This window comes from Nothobranchius furzeri, chromosome 15 (genome assembly GCF_043380555.1).
Source record: "Nothobranchius furzeri strain GRZ-AD chromosome 15, NfurGRZ-RIMD1, whole genome shotgun sequence".
Taxonomy (NCBI): Eukaryota; Metazoa; Chordata; class Actinopteri; order Cyprinodontiformes; family Nothobranchiidae; genus Nothobranchius; species Nothobranchius furzeri.
The window spans coordinates 32,238,952-32,251,562 of NC_091755.1; the positions used below are offsets into that span (position 1 = coordinate 32,238,952).

At 42.3% G+C, this 12,611-nt stretch overlaps 1 protein-coding gene across 1 annotated transcript; it reads left to right on the top strand.

The window, feature by feature from the left end:
* Positions 1-7,059: 7,059 nt before the first annotated feature.
* On the top strand, positions 7,060-12,325 carry LOC107390697 (taste receptor type 1 member 1-like). The gene is made up of 6 exons (XM_015967539.3): positions 7,060-8,077; positions 8,165-8,459; positions 8,541-9,263; positions 9,515-9,718; positions 9,910-10,030; positions 11,260-12,325. The coding sequence occupies exons 1-6, from the start codon at positions 7,887-7,889 to the stop codon at positions 12,186-12,188; spliced, it is 2,463 nt and encodes an 820-aa protein (XP_015823025.3). The 5' UTR covers positions 7,060-7,886; the 3' UTR covers positions 12,189-12,325.
* The last annotated feature ends 286 nt before the right edge of the window (positions 12,326-12,611 follow it).

Below are 12,611 nucleotides of genomic sequence, written 5' to 3' on the forward strand. Positions count from 1 at the left end.
TTTGGTCTCGCCTTCATGACGTTGTCATGTTCTTCCTTGCGCATTTTCTCTGTATCCTCAAAACTACGTAGCTTGCTCTTGAAGTCAGCAAACTTAACATCCGAGTCACTTTGCATTATATGCACAGAGAATGGCTTATATGTCTCTGGTAATCCTTTTAAAATCATAGCTACCAGCAGCCCATCACTTAGTGTCTCTCCTGCGTTTCTTAAAGCAGTAATTGTAGTCTCCGCTCGTAGGATATATTCCGTTACACTTTCATCATGCGTCTTCTGAAGGGAAGTTAAGTCAGTATAAAGACCGATGATCCTGGGTTTACCTTTGCCAGCGTAGTGGTCCCTCAATATCCGTAGTGCTGCGCGGCCATCATCAGCTGCGTCTCTCATCACGAGAGACAGGCTCTTGTCGTCCAGGAATTGGATCAATTCTGCGTACGCTTCCGCGTTCTTATTCTCATCATCGGAATCAGCTTCACCTTCATCGGTGCTCAATATAGTGTCTTTTAGTCCTTGCAATCGTAAGTGGCCTAGGAATTTGGTTTCCCACAACTCGTATTTCTGCTCATCTCCGTCAAATGCCAATCTTGCCCACCTGCTTCCGGATTCCATCACTCGCCGGCTCATGGTGTAGGCTGACAGCGGCTCACCAAAGGTGATCGTTCCTCTTAATGTGTCTGGGGTAAGCCTTCGGTTAGGCTCCTTTTACCGAGTAGTCTGGGCCCATAACCTGTTAGCAGAATCATCAATCTCATCTCACTGACGGAGGAAATAACACAGCCACATCACTGCTTCGCGTTCTCAATCAGGGAACACCTGGTTTATTTTGTCACGTGCCTTTTATGCGTCACTGACAGCGATCTCATTAGTGAAATTACACATGACATTAGTTAACAAAAGATAAAGATATACATACAGAGATAAAAACAAATGAGAACACAAGCATATGTAATATAAATCAATATTAAATCATGACCTTTTGTAGATCTCAGTTCTTAACAAAGCAGTTTGTCAGAAGCTTGTGTTACAGCTGCCACCTTTCCAACCCAGGAGGGGACTGGAGATTGGCACCACTCCCCCTTCAGTACAACAGATAGCTCCTACTTCACCTCCTTTCACATCAGGCCCTTGGACAGTCATGCCAGAAAGTGGCTCTGCCCCTCCTCCTTCACTGCAGCAGTTGGCGCAGCTGGACAGTTATCTCTGATTATAGATTAGGGGTGGCAGCCCATCACAAGCCACATCCACAAGCCTCTAACATGACAAAGGTCAGGCTGTAAAAACATAATACTGAATTAAAACACCAGATCCAGCCTTCTCCAAAGAGTCCAGATTATCTGGGAGCCCCCATCTGTTAACACCCAGCTCGTGGGATCACAACTTAAGGAGGAGTTCTGGACACATGGTGTGAGTTAAAGCATTTTTTTTTACTAAAAACCAGCCTTTAAAAGGCCTCACCACATGCCACACAGGCAGGTGATCTCTCTGATCAGTCTCCTCCTTTGGAGTTGCAACAAGCAGCCTTTTATGTTGGCAGGGACATCCAAAGCAGCCAATCAGCTGATCATACTGGTGCAGGACAATTTGTTTGTTAGAGGGGTGCATGGTATCTCTCATTGCAGGGGCTGTAACACCAATCATGGAGGGGTCTGACATTCACATAGGTGCAGCCTTCTCAGTAGCCGAGTGTCAGCCCTCGGACCAGGAGATTGGGGTTCAAATCCTGGTCGAGTCTTACCAAAGACTTCAAAAATGGTAACCAATGCCTCCCTGCTTGACACTCAGCTTTATGGGGTTGGATTAGGGGATTAAACCACTAAATTGTTCCTGATTGCAGTCACAGCTACAGCTCACCACTCCCCATGGGAATGGGTCAAATGCGGGAAATGAATTTCACTAGTGTAATGTCCAGCAATGGTCAGTTTGGGTGCAGCCAGACCTTTCTAGCCTGGCAAGCCAGACTAAATAAATGTATTATTTAGTCTGGCCATGCTCCATTGATGGCTCTCGGTTGTGGGGCGGGTTCTACCGTTGTCTTCCAAATGATCTCCGCATTCCACTGGACAATGAATGTGACATACTCTTGTTTCACTCTGTTGCATCATCCCACCCACCAGGCATATAGAGTGTCCTGATTGGCCCACAAAGCGGATACAGCTCTGTGATTTGTTCACTAAGCAGATAGAGCACTATGATTGGCCCACCATTATGGACCAATCACAGCTCTTTATGTGTTTGAAACCCCTCTAGAGAGCTGTGATTGGCTAGCCAGAGTCCTGGTAGGAGCTGCTGAGGTTCCAATGGAGCATGCCTAGACCATTCTTTGCAAAGCAAGAATTTGGTCTAGTTCACTAGGCTAAGACCTTTCAACATCTATTCAACATCTGGTCAGAAAGGAGACACAATATTGCACGTAGTCCCTTTAAACCAGCCTGCCTTCCTCACCAGCTGGAGTCAGAGCCTGCAGTTCTGACAGAGATAATAAAATCATAACAATAACATTCTCTCCTACCAAGGTCCCTTTACAGAGGAACTCATTACATAAACTCCTTGATTCACAGAAGATCAGAAGAAAAAGAAGATTTTAAAGTTAAAGATAATCATTAAATAAACATTTGTTTATTGCTACTTATAATAATTAGAAAACAATGACATGTTCATTAATCTGTGCTTAATGATATATGTTAGCATGTTTACTTGACGAGGTCATCACCATTTGCACTCACACAAGCAAAGTAAGCTAAAGTGAAAAACGCATGACACATAGTTAACCTTTTGCCCAGATTTAGAGCCTCCGAATCAAAAAGGGCGTGTCTCTGAGTTTCTTGGTAATATCCCTCAAACTTGTCAACTTTTGGTTGGCTATTTATTCATAACATCAATATATTAAAACTAGATTACTCTGGTTTTTCCTTCAGTTCGAACAGTTCAACAGTTCGAGAGTTCCAGAGGAAACGCTTCGGACCGGCCATCTGAGCAAAACCTCTTTAACCAGCAAGGATTTTGACACGTCTTCAAAACCTTTTTAAACCTTTTCCGCACCTGCAAAGCTGATAACAAGAAGATAGTTTCCTGCAGAACAAAGCTGATTTGTTCAACTCCTTAAGAGTTATTGCTGAGACGCAAGCTAGTCCAACTGTCGTTACCTGGAAGATGACCCTGGACTGACCTGGTCGTACTGGGAGTTAGCCTGGGGACTTCTGTACAGGGGTCTCCGACATCGGTCCATCGATCCCAGCATGCTCTCTATAATTAATGCTTATCTGGTTTCTGGTCAGGTCCCTGCTTACGTTAAGAATGCTGTAATCCACCCACTTCTTAAAAAACGAGTCTCAACCCCTCTCTCTTTAGCAACTTTAGACCCATCTCCAAACTTCTGTTCATCTCCAAGATCTTGGAAAAGGTTGTGGCTAAACAACTCACAGCTGCTCTTGATGAACATAACATCTATGATCGCTTCCAGTCAGGTTTTTGTAGAGCTCATTCTACTGAAACAGCTCTTCTTAGGGTCTCTAATGACCTTCTTACCCACAGTGATGCAGGGGACTGTTCTGTTCTGGTCCTGCTGGACATAACTGCAGCCTTTGACACTGTTGACCATCACCTGCTACTGGAGAGGCTGAGAGACTGGGTAGGCCTATAAGGATCTGCTCTGGAGTGGTTCTCCTCTTATCTCTCTGAGCGCTCCTTTTCTGTGGCTGTCTCCAAGTTTAGGTCCTCCTCCACGTCCCTTACCCATGGTGTCCCACAAGGTTCTGTGCTGGGGCCTCTGCTCTTCCTCCTCTGTCTGCTTCCTCTTCAGCACATCCTGAGCTCCTTCAAAGGAAGCTCCGACCATCTTATTGCAGATGACATCCAACTGTACATCTCATTTAAGCCCCATGAGATGTCTAAGCTGCAGCTGTTACACACCTGCTTAGACTCCATCAAAACCTGGAAGGCTGGGAGCTTTCTTCAGCTGAATGAAGATAAGACTGAAATCCTCATCTGTGCCCCAGACAAGCTGGTTCCCAAAGTCAGAGACTCTCTTGGTCAGCTTGCTTCTCAAAGGAATCTTGGCTTTTTTGTGCTCCCCTTAGCTGATTCTTTGACTGGTTGTTTGACAAAGTTATTATTAATTATAGATTTTGTCTGCTTTTCAGATTTAGCTCAGTTTCCAGAATTGTTATATTTGTGTTAATGCTACATAATCACATACTTGGAGCAGCTCACTGTTGAATTTGTATTGAAGGTTGAATGCATGGTGGTTTTCTGAAGCATGCTTTGTCCTATTGCATTAAATGCTCTTTATATACCAATGCAATGGCAACAAATAAATGACACATTTTGTCAAAAAATTAATTATTTTTTCATCTCTGAAATATGCAGCCTTTGAAAAAACTCCTCAAAACATTGTGAATGTCCCGTTCTTAATGACTGGCTCATAACCAGCGCTTTGTATGCACATCACACACCGTAGACCAAGTGGCCAGGGAGCCACCAACCAACCACGCTTATGAAAATAAATAAAACTGCCCTTGGAAATGCATGTTACAATGTTATGCTGTTACATAGGTTAATTACATTACCAAATATGGTAAAATTGATAAATGGCCTGTATTTGTACAGCACCTTCTTAGGATTCTACAATTCCCCCGAGGGGCTTCACAACACAGTCAGTCATTCGCCCATTCACACACTGGTGTGAATGAGCTATAATGTAGCCACAGCTGCCTTGGGGAGTACTGACAGAGACGAAGCCAGCCGAACACTGGCGCCCCCGGCCCCTCCGACCAGCACCAGGCAAGGCGGGTTAAGTGTCTTGGCCAAGGACACAACAGCTGCATTCTCTGGTTGGACCCGGGATTAAACCTCCAACCTTCCAATTACTGGACAACCCGCTCTAGTTCCTAAGCTACTGCTGCCCTTATGGTGCCCTATGGTGGAAAAGGTGCCAACAATGGGCCGAATATATAAAACTGAATTCTCAAGAACAAGCATTGTGTCTTCCTGTAATCTGAAGGCACGGCTTGGAAAGAGGAGTGCGTGTTTGTATGTGTGTGTGTGTGTGTGTGTGTGTGTGGGTGGGGGGGGGGGGTGGGGGGGGGGGGGGGGGCTTGAAGAAAGTCAGCATTACTCTGTTTTCCTCAATTACCACCTAAAGGAAACTAAAGGCTAATGTTGAGCTAACAATGCTAACAGTGAATCAGAAACTATTGGTCAGATCTAAAAATATCTCAAGCTACTTTCTCAATTCCATAATTGGAAGGTTGAAGGTTCGAGACCCGCTCAGTCTGTCGCTTTCGTTGTGTCCTTGGGCAAGACACTTAACCCCCCTTGCCTGCTGGTGGTGGTCGGAGGGACCGGTGGCGCCAGTGCTCGGCAGCCACGGCTGTCAGTGAGCCCCAGGGCAGCTGTGGCTACATTGTAGCTCATCCCCACCAGTGTGTGAATGTGTGTGTGAATGGGTGAATGACTGATTGTGTTGTAAAGCACCTTGGGGGGTTCCAGGACTCTAGAAGGCACTATATCAAATACAGGCCATTTACCATTTACCATTTACCAACTGGGGCGACCGTGGCACAGGAGTCGAGTGCTCGCCCCTGTTGGGGTTATAGGTAAACGAATAATTGTAAGCTTTACTTACTTTTTTGGATTCTTCAATAAATTCTGTAAATATGGAAATATTTACCGATTTATTAATTAATTAAGATATTCTTAGATATCTACGGGGCACCACCCATTCTGATTAGAAAGGGAAAATTAATTGAATCCAAAATCTTATCAATCTGTCTGAAGTTCGTGGAATTGTTAGGAGCAGAAATTTTCAGCCGACACAGACAAAGTCGCTTGACACAACTGGATTGAATTTTACAACATTTATTAACTATCCTATTTATCAAATGAATAAACAATGAAGTAATGAATAATAATGATGTGATATAATTGAGTTGGGGTAATCAAAATGGTGTTCAAGGTGTGTGTTTGTGTGTGTGTGTTCGGATATGTATTAAAATTGGAGTCTTGAATACAAGATGTCTGACCCCTTTGTTTGGCTGAAGTTGTGTGTATAAGTGTGGGTGGCAACTTGCACTTTAACTTCCGAAGCACTTAGAATCAGAGTAACTTAACTGTAAATAACTCAAAACATTTCAAAAGGATCATGAAGCTTCATCAAAGATTAATCATAAATTAATATCTGATCGGTTAAACAGCTTGGCCACAGCAGAAACCATTTAAAGATATTAAACAATGACCAATGAAACGGCGTACTCTTGGAATACTCCCGACGGGCGTATTTGGGTACAAAAAAGAGAAAAAACCCGTCTGATAATTTGAAGCAATAGCGCAGTTTTATTGCTTATTCTGAACTATAAAGGAAACGGGAGAAGATAGAGAGAGAGGAGGAGAGGAGTTACTCTTATCACCAGAACAGCGAGGCATCCCGCACTGTTTGATCTGACGGGTCTCCATTGTTTTAATCGGCGTTCTCCGTCGGTTTGATGGTCCTCCGCTGTTTTCCAGCGTTCTGTCCTCACACAAACTGGATCGTAGCAATGAACGTTTCCTCATAAATTGGCTGGAGATCAGCACCAGGAGAGCAGACCTGATGGGCTTGTGGCTTGGCTTTCCAGCGGTTCCGTGCTCGCTCCACTTCAGCACTTAGACCTCCCGCGTGCTCGCGTTGACCGGAGCGATCGCAGCAAAACGTCTTCAAGTCAGTTGACTGAACGAAAGACAAAGAACGATGTCGTTTCGTTGTAATTTATAGCTTTTGAGCTGGTGGGAACTGTCCATGAGCTCCCGCACATGCGCAGAACGTGTTTCTGGTATTCGGCGGGGACGTCATCACATTGCTTCCGTGTGCAAAGCATCATGGTAAATGAAGTGTCAGCTGGCGCTGATGTTTAATATGCTTTTCAGAGCAATTTAGCACAGTCTTTTGGAGACAATCACTGCACAGTAATTTCCTCATGAGGGTAAATCCTCAACACCCCGTAATCGGAAGGTTGCAGGTTCGAGCCCCGCTCAGTCTGTTGCTGTTGTTGTGTCCTTGGGCAAGACACTTAACCCCCCTTGCCTGCTGCTGGTGGTCAGAGGGATCAGTGGCGCCAGTGCTCGGCAGCCTCGCCTCTGTCAGTACGCCCCAGGGCAGCTGTGGCTACATTGTAGCTCATCCCCACCAGTCTGTGAATGTGTGTGAATGGGTGAATGACTGATGGTGTTCTAAAGCACCTTAGGGGGGTTCCAGGACTCTAGAAGGCACTATTTCAAATACAGGCCATTTACCATTTAACTCAGTATTACAGTAAAAAGCATGCACGAGGTTAATAATGAGTCATTTGTGCTGTGTTAATTCCTTTAATGAGTCTTTTAGAACTATGACAGCGCGCTAACAAGATGCTTTGCAAGTTGGCAAATAACTACACATCCTCTAATGCAAAAGGCTCAGTACTGTATTAAGTGTAATAAGTGCTCCCTACACATAAAATACCCAAGTGCTAACATCAGAAATGACAATGCATTTATTTAATGATCAACTTACTGTGTATGGCTCATCTTTGTTCGTCTTCTAGAATCTTCCGTTGCTGATCTGTAACTTGCAACATTCATTAAACTCACAGAACGGTAGTGAGAAAGTCACCTTACCTTACCTAAAAATAGACTGCAGTACCCAAATTTGACCACAGGATGTCATGCTTGCTTCAGTATTTCAGGTTGCACCTTTAAGGTCTCATGGCATCAGCTGCAACATATTTTATTAATTTTGCATGCTGATTTGTAAATTCTCCCTCAACCATTCATCCCCATTTCATGTAAATGATATCCACGATTAAACCACTGCTAATGTCTCTTTAAAAAGGCAGAGAGAAGTTTTATGTGTGTTCAAGTTGAAGGAGACAAACAATAATGATGGTGGTAAAGCAAGTTGTTATTCATCTGTTTCTACTGGGATGTTTTCTGCATGACTTTGCTGAATGCAACGTCAAAGTTTCCGAGTTTAGGTTGGATGGGGATTATTTGATTGGTGGACTTTTTGATATCCATCATGTTGTTGAAACACCTTACCGTAACAGACCAGAAGCCACCACCTGTTCAAGGTGAGTTTTCTAATCTATGTGTCATTTTGGCAAATGTGTTTGCAGAATATTTCATATGCTGCAATGCTGTTCTTTCTCTGTCCACAGTCAAACGCTGATTCTGTCAAGTTATATGAGGTTCAATGTGATGAGATTCTCTATAGAGGAAATCAACAACTCCACTGTCCTGCTGCCAAATGTAACTCTTGGCTATGAAATATTTGACCACTGCTCAGTCACACAGAATTTTCCTAATTTGTTTAACCTGATCTCTGTGAATGGTCTCATCCAACCTAAGAATATATCCAGCAGAAGTTTTAATGTGATTGCAGTGGTTGGCACTCTAACAAGCACAGATACACTGACTGCAGCCCCGATCTTCATGATGGAACTCGTTCCAATGGTAACATTTGTAGAAAGTGTCTGAATTAATGTACTTCACACTTTAGAAGGTACTAAAACACTTTTTATGTTTTTACAACAGATCAGTTATGGGGCTTCTAGCTCGGTCTTATCAGAAAAACGTAATTATCCATCTTTCTTACGAACCGTGCATCCCAATAAAGATGTCATAGAAGTGGTTGTGAAGATTTTGTTACACTTCAACTGGCGCTGGGTTTCATTTCTTTACACTGATGATGACTATGGGAAAGACGCCCTGGCCTTGTTTATAGATAAGATAAAGGACACAGAAATCTGCTTGGCATACACCAAAGGCCTTACTGTAGACACGGAATACCCTCAGATAATTAGACATATAGACTCACAGAGGGTAAATGTCATCATTGCTTTTGCACTTGAATGGACTGCTGAAGATCTCATCAAAGCAGCAATAAAGCGAAATGTCACCAACAAAGTGTGGATTGCAGGAGATACCTGGTCCTTACACAAACAGCTTCCCAAGGAGAAAGGAATCAAGAATATTGGAACTATACTTGGTGTTGCTGAACCATTAATGACGATACCAGGTTTCAGTGATTTCATCCATTCGTTTAAAGCCAATTCCCAAAATGGAAATGCAAATCCACATTTTTGTAACCAGAACTGCAACTGCAGTGATGTAAGTGCTGAAGATATCATCAATGCAGATCCCTCTTCAAATTTTCCTGTTTACTCTGCCGTGTATGCCGTCGCCCATGCCTTGCACACAGTCTTGCAGTGTGGAGCTGGAAGCTGTAATAGAAGTATAAAACCGCAACCACACATGGTACGTATGCTTCATGTATATATGATTCCTGTAGCCTTTCTTTGTCATGTTTTGACCATTTGATTATTTTCAGTCCACGCTGTTTCAATGGTCATTCAGTGTAGTCCAAATGTCCTTCTATACCCTAAAATATGTACTTGACTAAATAGTAGAATCTAGAGTACAATGTATCTATTCAATCAAAATCTTAACACCAATTGAACACTTTAGAGAACAGGAAGACTAAACTAAACTTTATTTTTCAACAACAGGTTTTGGCGGCTTTGAAAAAATCCAAATTTGTACTTTTAAATAGGAGCGTTATGTTTGATGAGAATGGAGACCCCGAATTTGGACCCTATTCAATCGTTTTCTGGAACCATAGTGGTGAAGCCGAAGTTGTTGGCTTCAGTGATCTTTATCCATCAGTCCAGTTCTACATCAATGATACCAAAATTCATTGGCATTCAGATAAGGTACTGTGATTTTAAGTTTTACTGGTTATGCATTAAAAGTTCCAAAGGATGTTAAAAATATAAACTATTCTTTTGGTAAGCCAACCAATTTATTTATTATTAAATGTTACTTACATGAATTTCTGATTTACCTACAACAGTAGGAGTGATGGTGAGGACTGCCACATATGCTTTATACCTGACTCTCACAGGTGCCTGTGTCATTGTGTTCCCAAACCTGTCCTGGAGGATATGCAATGAACCAAGAAGGAATCCACCATTGCTGTTTTAGTTGTACCATCTGTCCAAATGGAACTTATGTCAATAGTACAGGTAAATGAATACATGTACACCAAAGAGGAAAATGCAAGGAAAAGGTGTCTTTATTTACTTTATAAAGGCTTAGCATTCAGTTATCATTCTAAATTAGCTTGTTGCTAGATGAAGTGGGTGGGATGGGCTAACTATAGGCTTTGTTGTATTTTGTCTTTTTTTCTAACGGCTTTCGTTATTTGCTCCAGCAATTCTGCCATTTCCTCCATCAGCTTGATGCCCTTATGGGTGTTTCTCAATAGCCCTTTTTACAAGATGCACCGTGCTATGCTGGCATGGCGTTGCGCGAATTTTGCGCTCAGAAAGAGGTGTCATGAGGAAGTCACTGCTGAGCTCTGGCCAGCAATTACATAGAAAGTGGGCTGTAAGTTTTGCCTTTTGAACAAAATCAGCTGAGGTGGCAAACTGGAGCACTGGAGCTTCTCTCCATTAGAGCTGAAGCTCAGATCACCAGACACTGCACGGGGACTATGGTGGACAGACATCTTTAGGATTTGTTAAGAAAATGTAACGATCGCTGCTTCAGTCACAATAAATAGCAAGTTATGTCCAAGATAAACGGAAGTCTGCGGTGTTCTTTCTGATCTTACATTTGAAAACTTTTTTACTACTTCAGACAAAGAAAATGACGTTTACCTCTTAATAAATAGAATATCTTCTAAGAAATCATAATGTAGCCATAGAAAAACTTCTTGGTAAGTACAGTACAGGCCAAAAGTTTGGACACATCTTCTCATTCAATGTGGTTTCTTTATTTTCATGACCATTTACAAAGGGGTCAACAAGTGCTAAACACCTCTGGGCACCCCTTCAAGACTGTTGGAAAACTATTTCAGGTGACTACCTCTTGCAGCTCATCAAGAGAATGCCAATAGTGTGCAAAGCAGTAATCAGAGCAAAGGGTGGCTATTTTGAAGAAAATAGAATATAAAACATGTGTGCGTGTGTGTGGGTGGGTGTTGTGTTTGCACTCTAATTTCCCTCTGGGATTAATAAAGTATCTATGAATTTGAATTGAATTGAATGTGTCTGCTCTGCCCTCTCAATCCCTGTGAGTCGTGGCGGATGGCTGCTCATACTGAGCCAGGATCCTCTGGAGGTTTCTTCCTGTTAAAAGGGAGTTCTTTTTCTCCACTGTCACTACATGCTTGCTTAGGATGAGGATTGCTGTAAAGACATTGACACTAGTCAGTGACTCGATACAGATTTGATATAATTGTTTAAAACAGGGAATCCTCATGACTGCATCAACTGTAAGGAAAACGAGTGGTCTGAAGAAGGAAGTACATCCTGCAACCAGCGGCTGGTGGAGTTCATCCCGTTCACAAATATCGGAGCCATGTTGATCATGGTCTGCACCCTGTTGTTCTTGGGCCTCGGCATTGCTGTTTCTGTTCTCTTTGCCATCAACTACAACACACCTGTTGTCAAATCTGCTGGAGGACCAATGTGCTTCCTGATTTTAGTTTGCCTCAGTCTGTGTAGTGTTGGAGTATTTTTCTACTTTGATAAACCCACAACGGCTTCTTGTGTATTAAGGTTTTTACCATTTCTTTTGTTCTTCACTGTTTGTCTGGCATGCTTTGTTGTGCGCTCTTTTCAGATCATTTGCATTTTCAAAATAGCCGCCAAGTTCCCCAAACTCCTCAGCTGGTGGGTGAAATATAACGGACAATGGTTTATCATCTCTGTGGCTTTTGTCACTCAGGGAATTTTACTTATTATTGGCTATGCCGTTGCCCCTCCAAAGCCTCTCAAAAACATATTCTTCCAACATGATCGAATCATACTTGATTGTGACTTCAATCAAAATGCATTATTTGGCTCTATGGTTTTCCTTTCATCACTCTGCATTCTTTGCTTTATTTTCTCCTACATGGGAAAAGACCTCCCCAAAAATTACAACGAAGCCAAAGCGATAACGTTCTGCCTCCTGCTGCTGATCCTCACGTGGGTTGTCTTTGCCACTACATGGATTCTTTATCGAGGAAAATACATCCCATTATTCAATGCTCTGGCTGTTCTCTCCAGTCTTTACTCTTTACTGCTGTGGTATTTTCTCCCAAAATGCTACATCATTATATTTCAACCAAACAAAAACACACAACAGCACTTCCAAGGTCTAATTCAGAACTATACCAAAACGGTTTCTCAGTAGCTTGCTGCAAATATTTGCTGCTTTATGCCGTCGGATGTTTGGTTATAGAATCTTCATTTGTCCTTTTCTTCAAAAATGCTTTTATTCTTTTTTTTCCCATGTTGACATTTAAAGTTGATCAAAAGCAGCTCATTCATTGTCAAAAAACACAACTTCTATGTAGCAATTCAGATTTTTCTATTTTATTCTGCATTATTTTTAACAGGTTTTAACACAAATGTTCTATGCAGTGTTAATTTATCACATTGTTAAGTTTGATTTTTCATTTGTTGCATTGCTCATTTGTGTTCCCTTTTAGTTTGCTGGTGTTTTTTAAAGATTTTTTTTCTCCATACTTTTAGAATATGTTCTGTTTGCAGATTTCACTTTTTCTCCATGGATGCATATTTGGATACTTGTGCTAATGCCTCATCCTACTGGTGA